The 15,609-nt window shown below is 44.2% G+C and overlaps 1 protein-coding gene across 4 annotated transcripts in view; it reads right to left on the reverse strand.

Annotated features, from left to right (window-relative positions):
• Positions 1-15,609, reverse strand: part of SART3 (spliceosome associated factor 3, U4/U6 recycling protein) — a 37,211-nt gene that overhangs the window by 8,703 nt on the left and 12,899 nt on the right. For 2 of the 4 annotated variants that reach the window (XM_039219909.1, XM_039225877.1), the window contains exons 4-12: positions 13,232-13,416; positions 12,010-12,115; positions 10,650-10,774; positions 6,705-6,860; positions 5,889-6,027; positions 5,291-5,398; positions 4,579-4,656; positions 4,394-4,452; positions 3,131-3,240 (exon numbers count right to left, since the gene is read on the reverse strand). In XM_039219909.1, coding sequence (XP_039075840.1) covers positions 3,131-3,240; positions 4,394-4,452; positions 4,579-4,656; positions 5,291-5,398; positions 5,889-6,027; positions 6,705-6,860; positions 10,650-10,774; positions 12,010-12,115; positions 13,232-13,416 — 1,066 coding nt within the window. The remainder of the gene's footprint in view (positions 1-3,130; positions 3,241-4,393; positions 4,453-4,578; positions 4,657-5,290; positions 5,399-5,888; positions 6,028-6,704; positions 6,861-10,649; positions 10,775-12,009; positions 12,116-13,231; positions 13,417-15,609) is intronic. The other 2 variants (XM_039226645.1, XM_039227393.1) reach the window with 1 other exon arrangement.

The raw sequence follows: 15,609 nt of genomic DNA on the forward strand, positions 1-15,609 counted from the left end.
TCTTGGATGCGGTGCTACCTGAGGGAAGAAACTCTAACCCAGCCGACCGTCAGATTTCCTGCCCAGAGTCCCATCTTTTGGCACTCCCACGGAAGGATATAATGCTAATCACAATAAACAAGATTCTCTTAATAACAGTGGTTATGAAACACTATGTTCCCGTTTCTATTTAAAAAAAAAACCTCACAGATATACGTAAGTGTTATAAATACCTATGAGGACACTAAAAAATACAAACTCAGAGCAGCGGTTCTCCAAGCATGATCCACGTACCCGAGGGCCTCCGAGACCCTTTCCGGGGACCTACAAGGTCCTAACTACTTCCGTTATTACTGAACAGGAATTGACCTCGCCACTGTGTTGACATTTGCACTGATGGTGCAAAAACCATGGTGGCCCTTGGCACCGATCAAGGCAGCACATGTAGTTTTCACAGTCTGTGGGACAAAAGGAGAGGCGCACATATAAAGCGCTTTTTCTGCACACTCAAGTACGCTTGTCGCAAAGAGGAGCAGGTCCTTCTGTCTGGGGTGCGAGATGAACTAGTCTGTGCTTTCATGAAACAGCATTTTTACTTGAGAAAACAGTACAGCAACCAAAACTATGGTTATGTAGGCCTGAGCAATTTGGCAGACATTTCTGAAAATTAACAAAGAGAGTCCATCACTTCAAGGAAAACCATGAACTGTATTTGCTACCATGATAACACTGCAGTGTTCAAGTGAAAATCCAAATTTAGGAAAATCTGTATCTGCCACTTTGAGTCTGACAACTTCCTACTTAAAAGATTAAGATCCCTAAGGATATGAACCAAAGATATTTTTTAAAATACCGTAAAATGAAATGTGTCCATGCTGTGAAGAGCTGCATGACTCAGTAATTGAGTATTTTCCAAATGCATAATGCAGGTCACGGAACCCTGAGTGCGTAAAAGGTCCATTCAAAGTACAAAACAGACCAATGGATATTAACGTAAGAGTCCGAGAAATTCGATGATATGGTTTCAGGTTCTACATTGCAACTACGTAAGAAATTACCACTTGCTGGGGAGCCTGGGTGGCTCGGTCCACTACACATCCGACTTTGGCTCAGGTCATGAACTCACAGCTCATGAGTTCGAGCCCAGCATCGGGCTCTCTGCTGTCAGCATGGAGCCTACTTTGGTTCCTGTCTCCCTCTCTCTCTGCCCCTCCCCCAGCTCGTGCTTTCTATCTAAAAGATAATTAAAAGCATCAGAAACAAATTTTTTAAAGAAACTGCACTTGCTGAATCTTGCCCTACTATGAAAGAATAATCACACTTATCTGAAAAGCTTATTAAAATACCTCTTCTCTCTTCTAACCTCTTATCTGTGTGAAGCCAAATTTTCTTCCTATTCTTCAATGCAAATTCATAATACAGTGAATGCAAAATCCAGCAGTCTTCTAAGCCAAACTACAGATACTCACAAACATACAAAACCATGCCACTTTTCTCACTAAATTATTTTGGGGTTTGGAAAATAATCATTTTTCCTAAAAAGTATATTCTTTATGTTATGAACTTAGGAATGAATTTATTCTTATGACAATTAAATAAAAATGTTTTTCACTTCCTAACATAGCGATATTGATACTTGACAAGATTTATCAATGTTTCTAATATGGCAACATTAAATATAGACAACTCACATAAACAAAAGCTTTCCAGGGTTCTTTAAGAGTGTAAGGGCTCCGTAGACCAAAAAGTTTGAGAACTACTGGCCTAGAGGAATATTTGACAAGCTTTTTAAAAAATGTTTAGTTATTTTGAGATAACGCACATGTGCGCAGGGGAGAGCCCGAGAGAGGGAGAGAGAGAACCCCAAGCAGGCTCCACCCTATCAGTGCAGAGCCTGACACAGGGCCCAATTCCACAAACCGTGAGGTCATGACCTGAACTAAGATCAAGAGTCAGATGCTTAACCCACTGAGCCACCCAGGTAACCTTCAACACACTTGAACAGTAGTCATACTATTCAACGGGAGTAAACTTTCACTTTCTACCACACAGTTTTGTAAATGTCTTATTTTGAGTACATGTTTTTTTTAAATTGGGAGAAAAGCCAAAATACTCAAGAAAAAAAACCCAGAAATATATTTATTGACAATGTTCAAGACACAATGGATAGAAAAACTGATCATATTCTTTACATCTTCCCCACATGATAAATATTATTGGCCATATCTTATTTATTTAAAATAGCTTCAGAGATTTATAACGTACACTATCATCGCATTATCTTTAAGAACAAAAAATGACAGGGCATCTGGGTGGCTCAGTCAGTTAAGCGTCCAACTCTTGATTTAGGCTCAGGCCATGATCTCACTGTCACAGGATCAAGCCCCACGTGGGGCTCTGCTCTGGGCATGGAACTTGCTTATTCTCTCTCTCCCTCTCCCTGTGCCCATTCCCAGCTTGTACATGTGCTTTCTTAAAAAAATAAAAATAATTTTTTAATGTTTATCTATTTTTGAGAGAGAGAGAGAGTGAGCAGGGAAGGAGCAGAGACAGGGAGTCATAGAATCTGAAGTCGACTCCAGGTTCTGAGCTGTCAGCACAGAGCCCGACACGGGGCTCAACCCACAAATTGTGAGATCATGACCTGAGCCACAGTCGGACACTTAACCAACTGAGCCACCCACAGGCGGCCCTAAAATAAAAATAATTTAAAACAATTTAAATATAGAAAAAATCTCAAAGAATATACCTGAACCATTAGCTAACAAGGGTGTGTCTTCTGGGATTGTCACTACAGATAATTTGGGGTTTTTTCTCTTTACTTTTTAATATTTTCTACTTTTACATACAAAGCAAGCATAATAAATTAATAGTTCCCCCCAAAAGTGAAATGAAACATTCATGTCCAAAAATCAAAACAAATCAAAATAACAAACAGAAACACAGGGCCAGAATACAGGGCTAGGCATAAAACAGTAGGTTTAGTTCCCTAGCCTTCGCCCATTATACACACAGCCACTAACAAGACAGAGGCTAATTAAGGTCGGGGGAGCCTACGGTAAGGGGCAGGCCCAAGCCAGCAGGAGTCAGCCAGGACTGAAGACAGATTACCCCTGACAAGCACCACCAAAAGCGCCCCCAGATCAGTTACCTTTCCAGGTTGTAATACTCAAGCCACATGTTGGCATACTTGGCATTCCCCTTGGTCATGATGCTGTCCCAGAGTTCCCGAGCTTTCTGCATGTTATTGCACAGGCGAGCCTACAACGCATTAACAGGCTCCGTTAGGAAAAGACGCAAACCTTATGACGCTGGCACATATCACAAAACACACTTCAAACACACGTGCTTTAACCCCCCCCCACTGACTGTGCATGTTACGTGACTCCCTGGACATTCCTGGCCACCTTCCAGGGAGATGGGCTTGGCCTGACCCCCTCGGCCTCTCCAAGGTGACAAGCCTCGAGCTATCTGCCTAACCTATTTGAGCCCACAGGTACTTATGACAGAACTAGCTAGACAATTGTGTTTTGTTTTTATCGAACTTAACTACAAGTGTTTAATTCGAGGCAACGCAAAGACAGACTGATCTAGGAGTAGGTCCCCTGATCTGCCACTTATTAAGTGACTTGGGCAGGTGAACCTCTGTGAACCTGACAGATATCCATTTCTTTGACCTGACCCCTCTCAGAAAATAAAACGTGCTTAGATTTTCACAATTCTGGAAGTGCCTGGGTGCTCAGACAGTTAAGCACGTGACTTTGGCTCAAGTCATGATCCGGGGCTTGAATGCCCCGCGTTGGGCTCTGTGCAGACAGCTTGGAGCCTGGAGCCTTCTTCAGATTCTGTGTCTCCTTCTCTCTCTGCCCCTCCCCTGCTCTCTTTCTCTCTCAAAAATAAATATAATAAATAAACAAATTAAATTATTTTCTTAAAAGAATTTCACAATTCTGTGGGCTGATCAAGGGCGGGTTCCGTATCTTATCAACTTGGGGTCTTCGGTCCAACAATAACACTCAATTCACTGCATGCCCGAAATATTTGTCAAATTCCTGTCTCCTACATGAGATTCAAGCCTTAGGAGCATAGAGCAGAACTATCTCACTCCCCAGCACACAGGGAAACGCCTGGCAAACAGTCCCCACCTGGTACAGGCTCATGAACAAGGCACTGAGGGACAGAAGGAAGAGGTGCACGCGTGACGCGATTCCGATGTCTGCTGTGTCACCTCCTACATGCAGGTGCCAGTGCTTTCCTCAGATATGAATGAATGAGCACGAAGCTAGATATTTAACAGAAGTCCTTACAGACCCTAGACCATCACCTAGGATTCTGGCGCAACCTCAGCCACATTACCTACACAAATGTCCCTTCAGAACGGGGTGGAGCTGACAGGTGTGTCGTGAACGCTTACCTCGATCCGAGCCCAGTTCTGCATGATCACGCAGCTTGGGTCTCCACTCTCACTGAAACCTGGAAGGACAGAACGAGTCAAAATCAGAAATTAATTTAGAGACGAAGAGCCTCTGACTGAGAAGGCACACCAACTACGGACAGGAGCGACAAGTGGACAAAGGAGTCGGCCGAAGGCACACTTACGCTCCTCCACCTCCTGTTTCAGATACTCCAGGGCGCGAGTGAATGCAGACCTCAGCTCTTCCAGCTCTTTACTGGAGTCTATTCGAAATTGCAAAAGAGGTTTGGCTTCATGAAACCACATACCACATCTTTTTTTTCTTTTAAATCCTACAGTGAAACTCCCGGGAGCCTGCTACACCTCTGGCATCGGTTCCTGCCCGCATCACATAGCCAGGGAGAAAGCCTAGAGCGGCACACACCATGGACGGTGCGAAAGGGCGAGCACAGGGTGCTGCATGCAGGACCACAGCTGGCAGAATGGCTGAGGGCCACCTGCATGAGTGCAAATGGGCGGTTTCTGTTGCCCTCCCCCACCTTTTTTTTGAGGGGCCAAGGGAAGAAGGCAGGGGATCCTACAGAGGTTCCAAGATTTAAAAGACACACAGGAGTCCTATCTGAAGACCTAGTTAGGATGTAAGAAAGGAGAGAGGAGAGAAATGAAACTAGAGGCTGGTGGGAGCCAGTATGAAACAGAAGGACCTTAACTCTTCCTTTACGATTCACAGCAGGAATTTTTAGAAGATCCAACAGCTAAAATTTCTGGGGGAAAACAGGTTGCCAGTGGCTGGTCTGTATCATTTGCCTAATCATGAGATATCTGGGCAATCTGGGTCATCTCAGAAAATGTATGTTAAAAAATTCAGAACTGAATCTGACACAAGAATTTAAATACCTTGTTTGAAATCAACTCTTCTCCTCAGGTAATCCAGGTACGCCTGCCAAATTTCCACGTAATCAGTGGCCTGGATGAAGCCGGCACTCAAAGCTTTCTCGAAGGTCACTGGAATTAAAGAAAAAGCCAGAATTTCTGACCAATTCAAAGAGAAGCTAATATAAGTTATCAAGATTGTTATAAAAACCTCTACGGACTCTCAGCTACTGTATGATTTAAAATAATAATGATAGGATACAAAAAAGTGAAGTGAGCTAGAGAGAACTGTTCAGAAGAAAAGCTACTACAGGATTTGCACCAACTGTGTTCTAGAAAGGGTGAGCTCCACACGATGTCCTGCACTACAAGAATGCCACGTCAAATCAGATTGAAGACAAGACCCAACTTCTTGGAAAATCACAAAGAATGTTAGCACATTAAAAGCTCTAAGAAGCCCAAAATACAAACAAGTTATCTCCCACTTAGGCCTTTTTTTGTCACTAACACCCAATATCCCAAGCTCGACACCCATGGAAAGGCTGACTTGATGACTCTGTCACAGCTATCTTTCTGGCTTGGAACGGAGAGTTTAAGAGTCTTCCCACAGAAGCATTCGCACCGGAAATCACTTGATGGTCAACTCCATGTCTTTCCATGGCCAAGAGGTAACGACTCCAAAGGGCAACTGTCCAGGGGCAGTTTCTCACGGCACGGTTATGTACAGATAAAACCAAATCCTTTACTTTCAGCTGCCGATCCTATGATACAGAAATTCATCGTTAGGAGATAAAATGCTACCGTTACAGACTTCACCATCCACAAGACATTTCCAGCACAACCAGCTGACAAAAGAAATTCCCTTAGAAATTCTCATGACTGGTTTCTTCGACAAAAAAATCGCCAAGGGGAATTGGGGAGAGGGGAGACCGTAGATAAAACAGCCAATCCAAGCAGACAGACCTCGTCTGCATCCCGATTCAAATCTTTTATACATACACCCTGAGGTATCTGCCAATGAAACGCGACTTCTGGAGCAGCTTCACAGGGAAAGGGGAAGAAGGTAAGGACCCAGGCAAAACTAGGCTAGTGCCGCACGTTAATGTTGAAGGTGGGTGATGGCACACCAGCTTTACTAATCTACGTGCTAGGTTTACGTTTTCTCCAGGATACAAAGTGAGAAGAAAAAAATTAAGGTCACAAAGTCCTCAATAGGTAAACCGTGCCAATTTTTTCTAAAGTTAGCATGATCAGTGTGACAGGACTCAAAACAGCAGAACCTCAGGGCTGGCAGAGAGGGCGAAGGGAGGATGAGGGCACAGTGAGAGCGCAGAGAGGAGCGGCACACAGCCGACCCCTGGAGCCCTGGCTGGCTTCCTCTACATAGATTCTCCGTCGGTAAAAAGGATACGAAGTTGGCACAGCCAGGTCGTCTTACTAGGTACTGACTGTAGCGGACCCACAAATCGGGGACGAGGCAGTTCTCCACCAGGGCGCGCTCGAAGATCAACTGAACGCGGGCAGGGTCGCCGATTTTCATCTCAAAATCGATGTACGCTTGGTATTCAGCCAGCCTGGGCGCCTCTGCCTGCAACTAGGGCCGGGGGGGGGGGGGGGGGGATGCACAATGAGGTTGAAATGAGCTGCTCGACACTGGGAGGAAGCACAACACATCTTCACATTAAATCCTAGCAAGCCTGGCCACGTCAGTTAGAATCACCAATCCCCACCCCCAGTACCTCCACGGTCTGCCCGGCAGAGTCAGGGTCCGGAGGGCCTCTCCACGGAAACAGCTACACAGACTCCATAAAGCCTTTCCCAGGCCCATCCCTAGACCACAGGAGATTTCTGATGGGAGCATCTATCGGAAACTGAACGACCGAGAAACCCCTTTGCCAATGACCACAGCTAGCCCTCCCTGGGCCTACTGAGTGAGTGAGGGCAACCACACTGCAGCACTTTGGGGCCGTGTGGTACTCAGCTTTCTCATCGCAAACATGGGCTCCTGCCGGGGTGCAGGTGCATACAGAAAACGGAAGACGCTAGGCCGAATGCTTACAGACCCAAAGACCTACAGTCCGAATTCTTTTCTGACAAAAATCTTATTCAACTTTTCAGCCACACTCTACTGAAGATCCTAATGACATCAAACTGGGTGAGGATTTCACTAATGAGGATTTGAGTACTACCACATCCAATCATTTACGTGTGGAAAAGGGAGATGGAACGCATGCGGGTGAGCAGGAGAGCACACACGTGCTGAACATAGAAAGATGATGCTCTGGAGCCTCGGTTTCTAGCTGTAATGACAAACTAGTTCCCAGACAGACTGCCACTGAAAACAACTAAAACTGCTGGATTAAATATGAAAAATGTCTTGAAAATCATCAGCAAACTGGCAAAGAAACAAGAAACACTAAACAAAACCTAAGAGAAGGTTAAACCTTTGCCTGTGTAAGATCTATTAAGGATGTGATCTTCACAACGAGGTGTCATTATTACCCTATCTTACATTCAAGGCGACAGATACTCAAGGAGGCTAAGAAGGAAGCCTGAGAGCTAGTGACTGGCAGCGCAAACATGCAAACTTGAGGCAGCCTGGCTCTCAGAGTCTCTGTTCTTACTATGCCACAAGATACCAAAAACAGGGCCAAGAAGCCCAACGAACCCCAAAAAGGATAAACACAAAGGTATCCACCCCTGGAGCTACTGGACTGAAGTTACAGGACATCAGGCAAAACCAAAGAGATCTTAAAATGGGTCAGAGAAAAAACAAGGATTGCCATCAAAGAAGCCGACTTCCTAACAGCAACAACAGAAGCAAGACAGAAGATGTAACTGTCAGTCTAGAATTCTACATCCTGAGACATGAACTTTTAAGGAGAGCAAAGTGAAAGACCTTTGCAAATTAAAACTGAGACCATCTGTCACCAGCAAATATCCGGTGCAGGAGACTCTAATGGGTGCGTTTGAAGCAAAAGAAAAATGATTCTTCCAGATGAAAGCTCCAGGATGCAAGAAGGGGAAAAGAGCAAAGAAAAGTGGGAAATTCACATAGTGAATGTAGAGAGGGTGGAGCTCTATAATGCAAGATTAACAAGGATGCCCTTCAGGTTGAACAAAAGACAAGAAAAACAAAAAATGAGTGTGTAAGTGTGAGGCATGGGAAATGAAGTTGAAAGTATTCTAAGGCCAAGGAAGGGTGAAAAACAGCACTTACTTACAAACAGCATTATGGACAAAAACACAAAAAATGGTCAACACAGAAAATCCAAAAGAATCAATAAATCATTAATAAGAATTTTTGAAGAAAACTGACAAAAAATTAATATAGAGAATTAAAATTTCCATACCAGGAACAACTAGAACTAAAGCAAATCTTTGAAAAAGGAAACATTTTCAGTAGACTCAAAAATAACTCAGGAATACATCTAAGAAATGTGTCCAAAATATCAGATGAAATTATAAATTCATAAAGCTTTACAGAAAGATAAGGCCTAAATACCAAAGACCTACATACCATGTTTATAGACGGGAAGACTCAAAATTTTAAAAATGTATATTCTTCCCCAAATGGATTAAAGATAAAATGCAATTCCAGTAAAAAAAATTCAACATTTTAAATAAAACTTGAAAAGCTGATTCTATTCAACAGAAGTAGGAAGAGCTAAAGAAAGGGGGCACCTGGGTGGCACAGTCAGTTAAGCATCCAACTCTTGATTTTGGCTCAGGTCATGATCTCACAGTTCACAGGTCTGAGCCCCACATTGGGTTTTGTGCTGGCAGTGCGGAGCCTGCTTGGGATTCTCTCTCTCCCTCTCTCTTTGCCCCTCTCCTGCTCACATGCTCTGTCTGTCTCTCTCACTCTCTCTCAAAATAAGTAAACTTAATAAATAAATAGCATTTGTTAAAAAAAAAAAAAAAGTTAAAGAAAGACAAAACACTCTTGAAGAGGAACTACCTGGTGGGATTCATGTTACCTAAGAGTAAAACTTATAAAACTATCATTACTATGACAGTGTAATATAAGCCAGTGGAGCAGAACAGAAAGACCAGAAATAGACACACACACAAATGGACAGCCGATCTATGACAGATGTGAACCAGCACATCAACGAGAGGGAGATGGAATTATCAAAATTGGTGCTGGAAAACTGACTCTCATATGGAAAAATGAAACTGGCCCCTACCTCATGCCATACACAAAAATCAATTCCATATGAAGATCTAAACATGAAATACAACTATAAACTTTCAGAAGAAAACAGAGCTAAGAATAGCCATGACTTTGGAACATGGAGAGATTTCTTAAGCGTAACAAAAGTGCAAACTGTAAGAGAAAGAATGATACATCCAACTAGAGTGAAATTAAGAATGGCATCAAAAGACGCCATTAAACACAGTGAAAAAACAAATCACAAACCTGGGGGACACTTTTGCAATACATATAACCAAAAGTAAGAATTAAGATCTGATATTCCTCTGAATTAATTTGGCAAAAAACAAAGGAAAGGAAAAGGAGTCATAGACTTCAAGAGGCATCTCACAAAAAAGGAACCTAAACACCAACAGATGAAAAAATGCCCAATGTTAGCAGTAATCAGGGAAATGCAAATTAAGGCTACAACTTCAGATCCAGCAGAATGGCTCAAATCTGAGGATGCCGACATCCAAGGCTGGTGAGGACGACGAGATCCCGAGGTGGCTGAGAGCTCCCTGGGGGGGGCGGTGGCCGGGAGCAAGAAGAGCCGCCCGGTCCCGAGGTGCACTCTCTCAAAGCGCACTTCTCACAAGTGTACCAAGAGATATGTTCGAGAACGGGAGGAAACACGTCGCTCCTCCTAGCAAAACACTGGAAAGTGACCCAACTACCTAGGAACGCGAGTCAACAAACTGCAGCGGACACGTACACAACTCGATAGCTGCGGAAACAAATGGACTATGCTTGTCAACGTGAGCACAACCCAAAAACATGTTCAATGAAAGAAAATACACAGCACGATGCCGTTATATAAAAGCTCAAAAAACAGGCAAAATTAAACAATACGTTAATCTATGTTCATAGATTGTAAAACCATAAAGAAAAGCAAGGGAATGATTATCACAAAAGTCAGGAAAGTGATTACCTCTCGGGAGAGGGAAGAGGAGGCAATCGGAGAGGGGCACATAGGAGACTTCTAGGGACTGGCAATGTTCTATTTCTTAACCTGGGTGGTGGGTACATGGACGTTCACTTTATTATTAGGATGTAAACTGTATGTACACATTTATACACTCTACATATTTCAAACAAAACAAATGTTAAAGATACTGCTTATTTGCAACTATCGATCAGGGAAAAGTTTGTAGGGAGACGCTTACTGTCAGAGGGGCCAACACTTACCAGCGCTTCTTCATAGGGCTTGTATTTCTCCAGCTGCTGTAGTGCTTTGTTATAGTTCTGAATTACCGACTCTGGTAGCGGGTCTTCTGACCACTCTTCGTACTCTGCAAATGTGGCCTCCATATCTATTGAAAGACGGATTCAGCCCCGTAGGTCTTGCCATGGGTTTTACCAACCCAACCAGAGACTAAACCAGGAGGCTCAGCTGTCGCCAGTCCCTCCCGCACCAGTGGCCACAAAAGTACTTCTGATCAAACCTTCTACTGGGCCCAGAGCTGACCCTAGATTCCATCTCAAAGCAATTCCCCAAGCAGCCCTACTAACTAATGAATCGGTTAATTAAATAACAGCCACACTTACCCACTGCTTCCTATGTTCTAACACTCTCCATCCACTAACTCAATCGCTCCTCACACCTCTACGGAGTAGGTTCTATCGTGATCCCCATTTTGCAGTTGAGGAAATGCAAGCAGAGAATTACATCAAATGGTAGAGCAAGGCCTTGAACCAGGCAGTACGGCTCAAGGTCACGCTCTACTCATTGGGCTGTGCCATCACATGGGTCCGTGAGAGGAAACGTACAAGCCACTCCTAGGCTTTTCTGCCTATCACCCAAGGAATCAACTGGAAAGCCAGCCACTTTATAAATTTGTCAAATCAAATCCAAATAAACCATAAAGTAAAAAAAGAAACTATGTCTGGGCTCAAACAGTTATCCAGAAGTGCCAAGGGTGTGCATCGTGTAACCAGGCCTAGGGAACAAATAAAATGGCAGCACCTAACTCTTCCTGTGCCCAGAAATATCCTCCAGGCGCTGCTCACACGCAATCCCAGAGCTTTCATGGCTTGGCTTACCAAAATATATTTACCCAAAAAGGAAAATCCTTACCAAGCCCCCAAGAAATTCAGATGTAAACACTTTCAATCAACAGTGCTCCTGAACCAAATCACCCCCACCAAAGAATGATAGAAGCCTGTGGAAAATCCCCATCTGACACTGAAGAGATTACTCCTAAAGAGAGTATGTTCACAGTGGAACCCTTACTCAATAAAGTTTCCCCAGAAAATATAGAAGGTCAGCTTCCCTATTTCTTATAGGTACTCTACCTCTCCAACAATGTCTTACCCTAGGAAACTGAGCCAGGAAGTCTGCTGCTGACCCTCAGAATCCTCTTGAACATTAACAATTCAAGGTATGTTTTTACCAAGGGCCTTGTCCACGGTGACACTGTCCCGTGAAAGCAAGAACACCAGCAGCACTTGCCTCACAGGATGCTAGGAAAGGGCTAATTATAACACATATCCCAAAGCATTTTAAAAACCACGGAGGACCGGCTACTGACATGTCTGTTTCTCTTACCAAAAAGTGGGATCGCCAACTGTCGCCGGAAGAGACTGTGGACTTTCTCCAGCTGTGAATCAAAGGTTTGTTCCCGGTCAGAAGGGGAAAGGAAGCCAGCTATGGGCTAAAGAAGCAAATGTGTAGTAAATTACAAATTTTTTGGCTATCCCTACTTCAAAAAATATTTCAAAAAGTTTTTCGGTGAAACTAAAAAAACGGGTCTGACCTCTTATGCATGAGGTGTTGTTGACAAGTGCTGCCAAGGATTCCAAAATAAACTGGTCTTGGCTACTGATGTTGGAGATGGGGTGAAAAGCAAAAGTAACACAAGAAATGTCTATACGGACTATATTCTACACAAATGACTATGATGAGGCCGAACGTAGATACTGTGAAAGTATCACAAGTATCAAAGTCCTGGGGCTTGCTTGCAGCAGGTTTTTGAGGCCGAGGTCTGTTACGAAGGCAGGAGATCGGGAAGGACTCCGGTGGGGAGCCGGCACTGGGGGCACCTGCGGGCTCTCCAGACGCAGGGAGAGAAGGAACGGTGTGGGAACAGAGGGCGCAGGTGCACGACTGTGGAGGGGACTGTGGGAGCAGGGCCCACGAGGGGTTAGGTCGGCCGAAGGAGTCGGCCCTGAGGCTTCAGGGAGGGGGAGCTGAAGGCACCGCTGCAGACTCTTCAACAGGGGTGTCGTCAGCGAGGGAACACGCCACTTCAGTAATCATGACCCAACTGCTAGCAGGCTCCACTAACTGCCACCACTAGCTCTGGGCACACACACAAACACGGGGGAGGGGGCACATTGGGGGGGCCTGTAAAATCCTGTAAATCAGAGTTTAAAAATCCAATCTGATGGGGTCAAATCTCTTGCAGTTACTTCTGGACACGACACATACACATAACGTATGCGTATATACACGCATATACATATATATATGTATGGAGTGTGACGTGGCCATTCTTGTGTATTCACCTGGAACCAGTAACTGAAATAGTAGTATTTTTTTTTTTTTTTAAATAGTAGTATTCTAAACATCAGGAAAATATCATAGGGTCGTCTGTTTTTTAGTCAAATCATTTTTGCTATTCCACGAAGACCACTGATTTGATTTTGCTGCCCACCCACCAAGGGACTGGCAAAGACCATTTTGTTCACGGTGCTCCTCCAAGACCGCTTACAAAGAGCGCCCTGACTATTCAAAGGGAAGCACTGGGCCCCGAGACCGGGGCACTCACCCGGGCGGCCTCCACGATGGCACTCTCAAACTCCCGGTAGGCCTCCCAGATAGCGAGTCCTTTGGTCATATGTAAGCCAACCGACGAGAGCGCCCTTTCAAACACAGAGCGCACTTTCTCAAGGCCACCTTTCTGCCCAATCCCACCGACCGAGTACTGGCCGTACTCGAGCCAAATGTTAGGACCTAAGGAGAATGGTTCCAATTAGTTCAGGACATGAAATACCCAGATATCAAAACCTTTGTTCTGATGCATCACAAAAACAACGTGCCCACCAAAACAGTACAAATTCATGTAAAGAGTTAAGGGAACATCAAGAAGCACCCTAACTTACGTATATTATTACTAATACTGCAGCTCAACAAGAAAGTGTACCTTAAACAACATTCCTACTAGGTTTCAACTATTGACTTTCACTTCATAAACAGAATATACCAGGAGGTAATATGTAACGTGACTGTGATTATAAAGCTTATTTATTAAAACTGAAGGAATCCACTAATAGATTTTAATAGTTATGAATCTGAGTCAACTTTCAGAGAGATTGCAAAGCCCAGAATTTTTTAACTTTTGAAGCTTGATTCCTTTTTAAGCCTACTGTTCAAAGTGAAAGTACACATTAAAAGCGCCAATCCTGTAGCCGAAAGTCTGTATTTTAAGTCTCCAGTTGAAATGATGTTTGAACAACCACAGAAAAGACCTGATGGCCTTGGGTTTTTTTTTTCACTTTCTTTTTAGACTTTTCATACACTCACCCCTGCTGCTTTTAAGAGCAGGCTGATGAATTAAACTCTTCAGAAATGCAATGATTCTTACTGCACATATTTTGCCTACTAAGTCACTTTTCAAAGCTCTGAAAATAATTTCACAGGCCTATACACTAACCTTGAAAAATAAAAATACTTAAAAAATAAGGAAGCCTATTTGAGAATTACTGTACGTTTTCCCAAGGCTTGCTTTCTCATTGAAACGTGTTTATTCCAGAGACCTTAGCCAAAGTCTGTCGGTTACTGTTTTAGTTCACCAGAACCGAGCTGCCCTGTGGGCTGCGAAAGAAAAAAGGAAAAAGAGGGGCGCACAGCTGACTCAGTCGGAAATGCATGTGACTCTTGATCTTGGGGTTATGAGTTTGAGCCCCGTGTTGGGTGTAGAGATTACTTAAAATAAAATCGTAGGGGCGCCTGGGTGGCTCAGTCAGTTAAGCGTCCAACTTCAGCTCAGGTCATCATCTCATGGTTCGTGGGTTCAAGCCCCGCATCAGGCTCTGTGCTGACAGCTCAGAGCCTAGAGCCTGCTTCTGATTCTGTGTCTCCCTCTCTCTCTGCCCCTCCCTGCCTCCAGCTCTGCCTCTCCCTGTTTCAAAAATAAATGTTAAAAAAAAGAAAAAAGAAAAAAACTAAAAGCAGGTCAAAGTGGCCTCACAGTGGTTTCTGAACATTGACAAAACAAGTGATGCCACTTCCATGCTCTAATGCTCCTGAAAACCACACAAGAGCCCCTTAGGCCCCCATTCAAAACTACTTTAAGAGACATAATCTGGGGTACCAGTTGGGCGTCCAATTGTGGCTCAGGTAATGATCTCACAGTCTATGAGTTCAAGCCCCACAATGGGCTCACTGCTGTCAGCACAGAGCCCCCTTCAGATCCTCTGTTTCCCTCTCTCTAACCCTTGCTCTCAAAATTAAATAAAACATTTAAAAGAGAGAGAAGGAGACAGAGACAGACAGACAGACATAATCCAAGAAGCACAGTTAGCTGGCTTCCTGACCCCCAACAGCCCTGAAGCAGTTGGGGAACAGGAAGGTGCGCTGACATCAGCACTAAGAGGCAGTGGAGGCCTGACAGGCAGATGACTGCAAACCACGAAGGACCTAAAAACATGATGGTCCAGGCAGAGACCAAAGATCCTTGGAGAAAACGAACAGGTGCTGCTAAGGACGACCCGGAGACCTCAACAGAGGAGTAACAGGATCATCAGAAAACAGAACACCATGCCTTCAGAACAGTCACGGGATTCTAAGAAGCCACAGGCGGCGGCATCAGAGCAGAGACACAGTGCAGCTTCTAGAAGCGCATATGGTAGAATTTCACCTTCACAAAACACCTGTAATTTTCAGTATGCGGATTATAAAACTGGATGAATTCTTTCTGGCAAGTCAAGGTGCATGCAGGTCCCTCAGGGCGGTCTCTTGCCAAGCACCCGTGCTTCTCACAAGGGAAATGCCCATGGTGGGGAGTGGGGAAAACCACACATGGAAGAAGGATGTTTAAATTAACACAGGGAAACGTGGGGGCGCCTGGACGGCTCAGTTGGTTGTGACTCTTGATTTCGTCTTAGGTCATGATCCCAGGGTCGAGGGATAGAGCTCCACATCGGG

The sequence above is a fragment of the Hyaena hyaena genome, unplaced genomic scaffold (genome assembly GCF_003009895.1).
Source record: "Hyaena hyaena isolate Hyena2069 unplaced genomic scaffold, ASM300989v1 scaffold_0, whole genome shotgun sequence".
Lineage (NCBI taxonomy): Eukaryota > Metazoa > Chordata > Mammalia > Carnivora > Hyaenidae > Hyaena > Hyaena hyaena.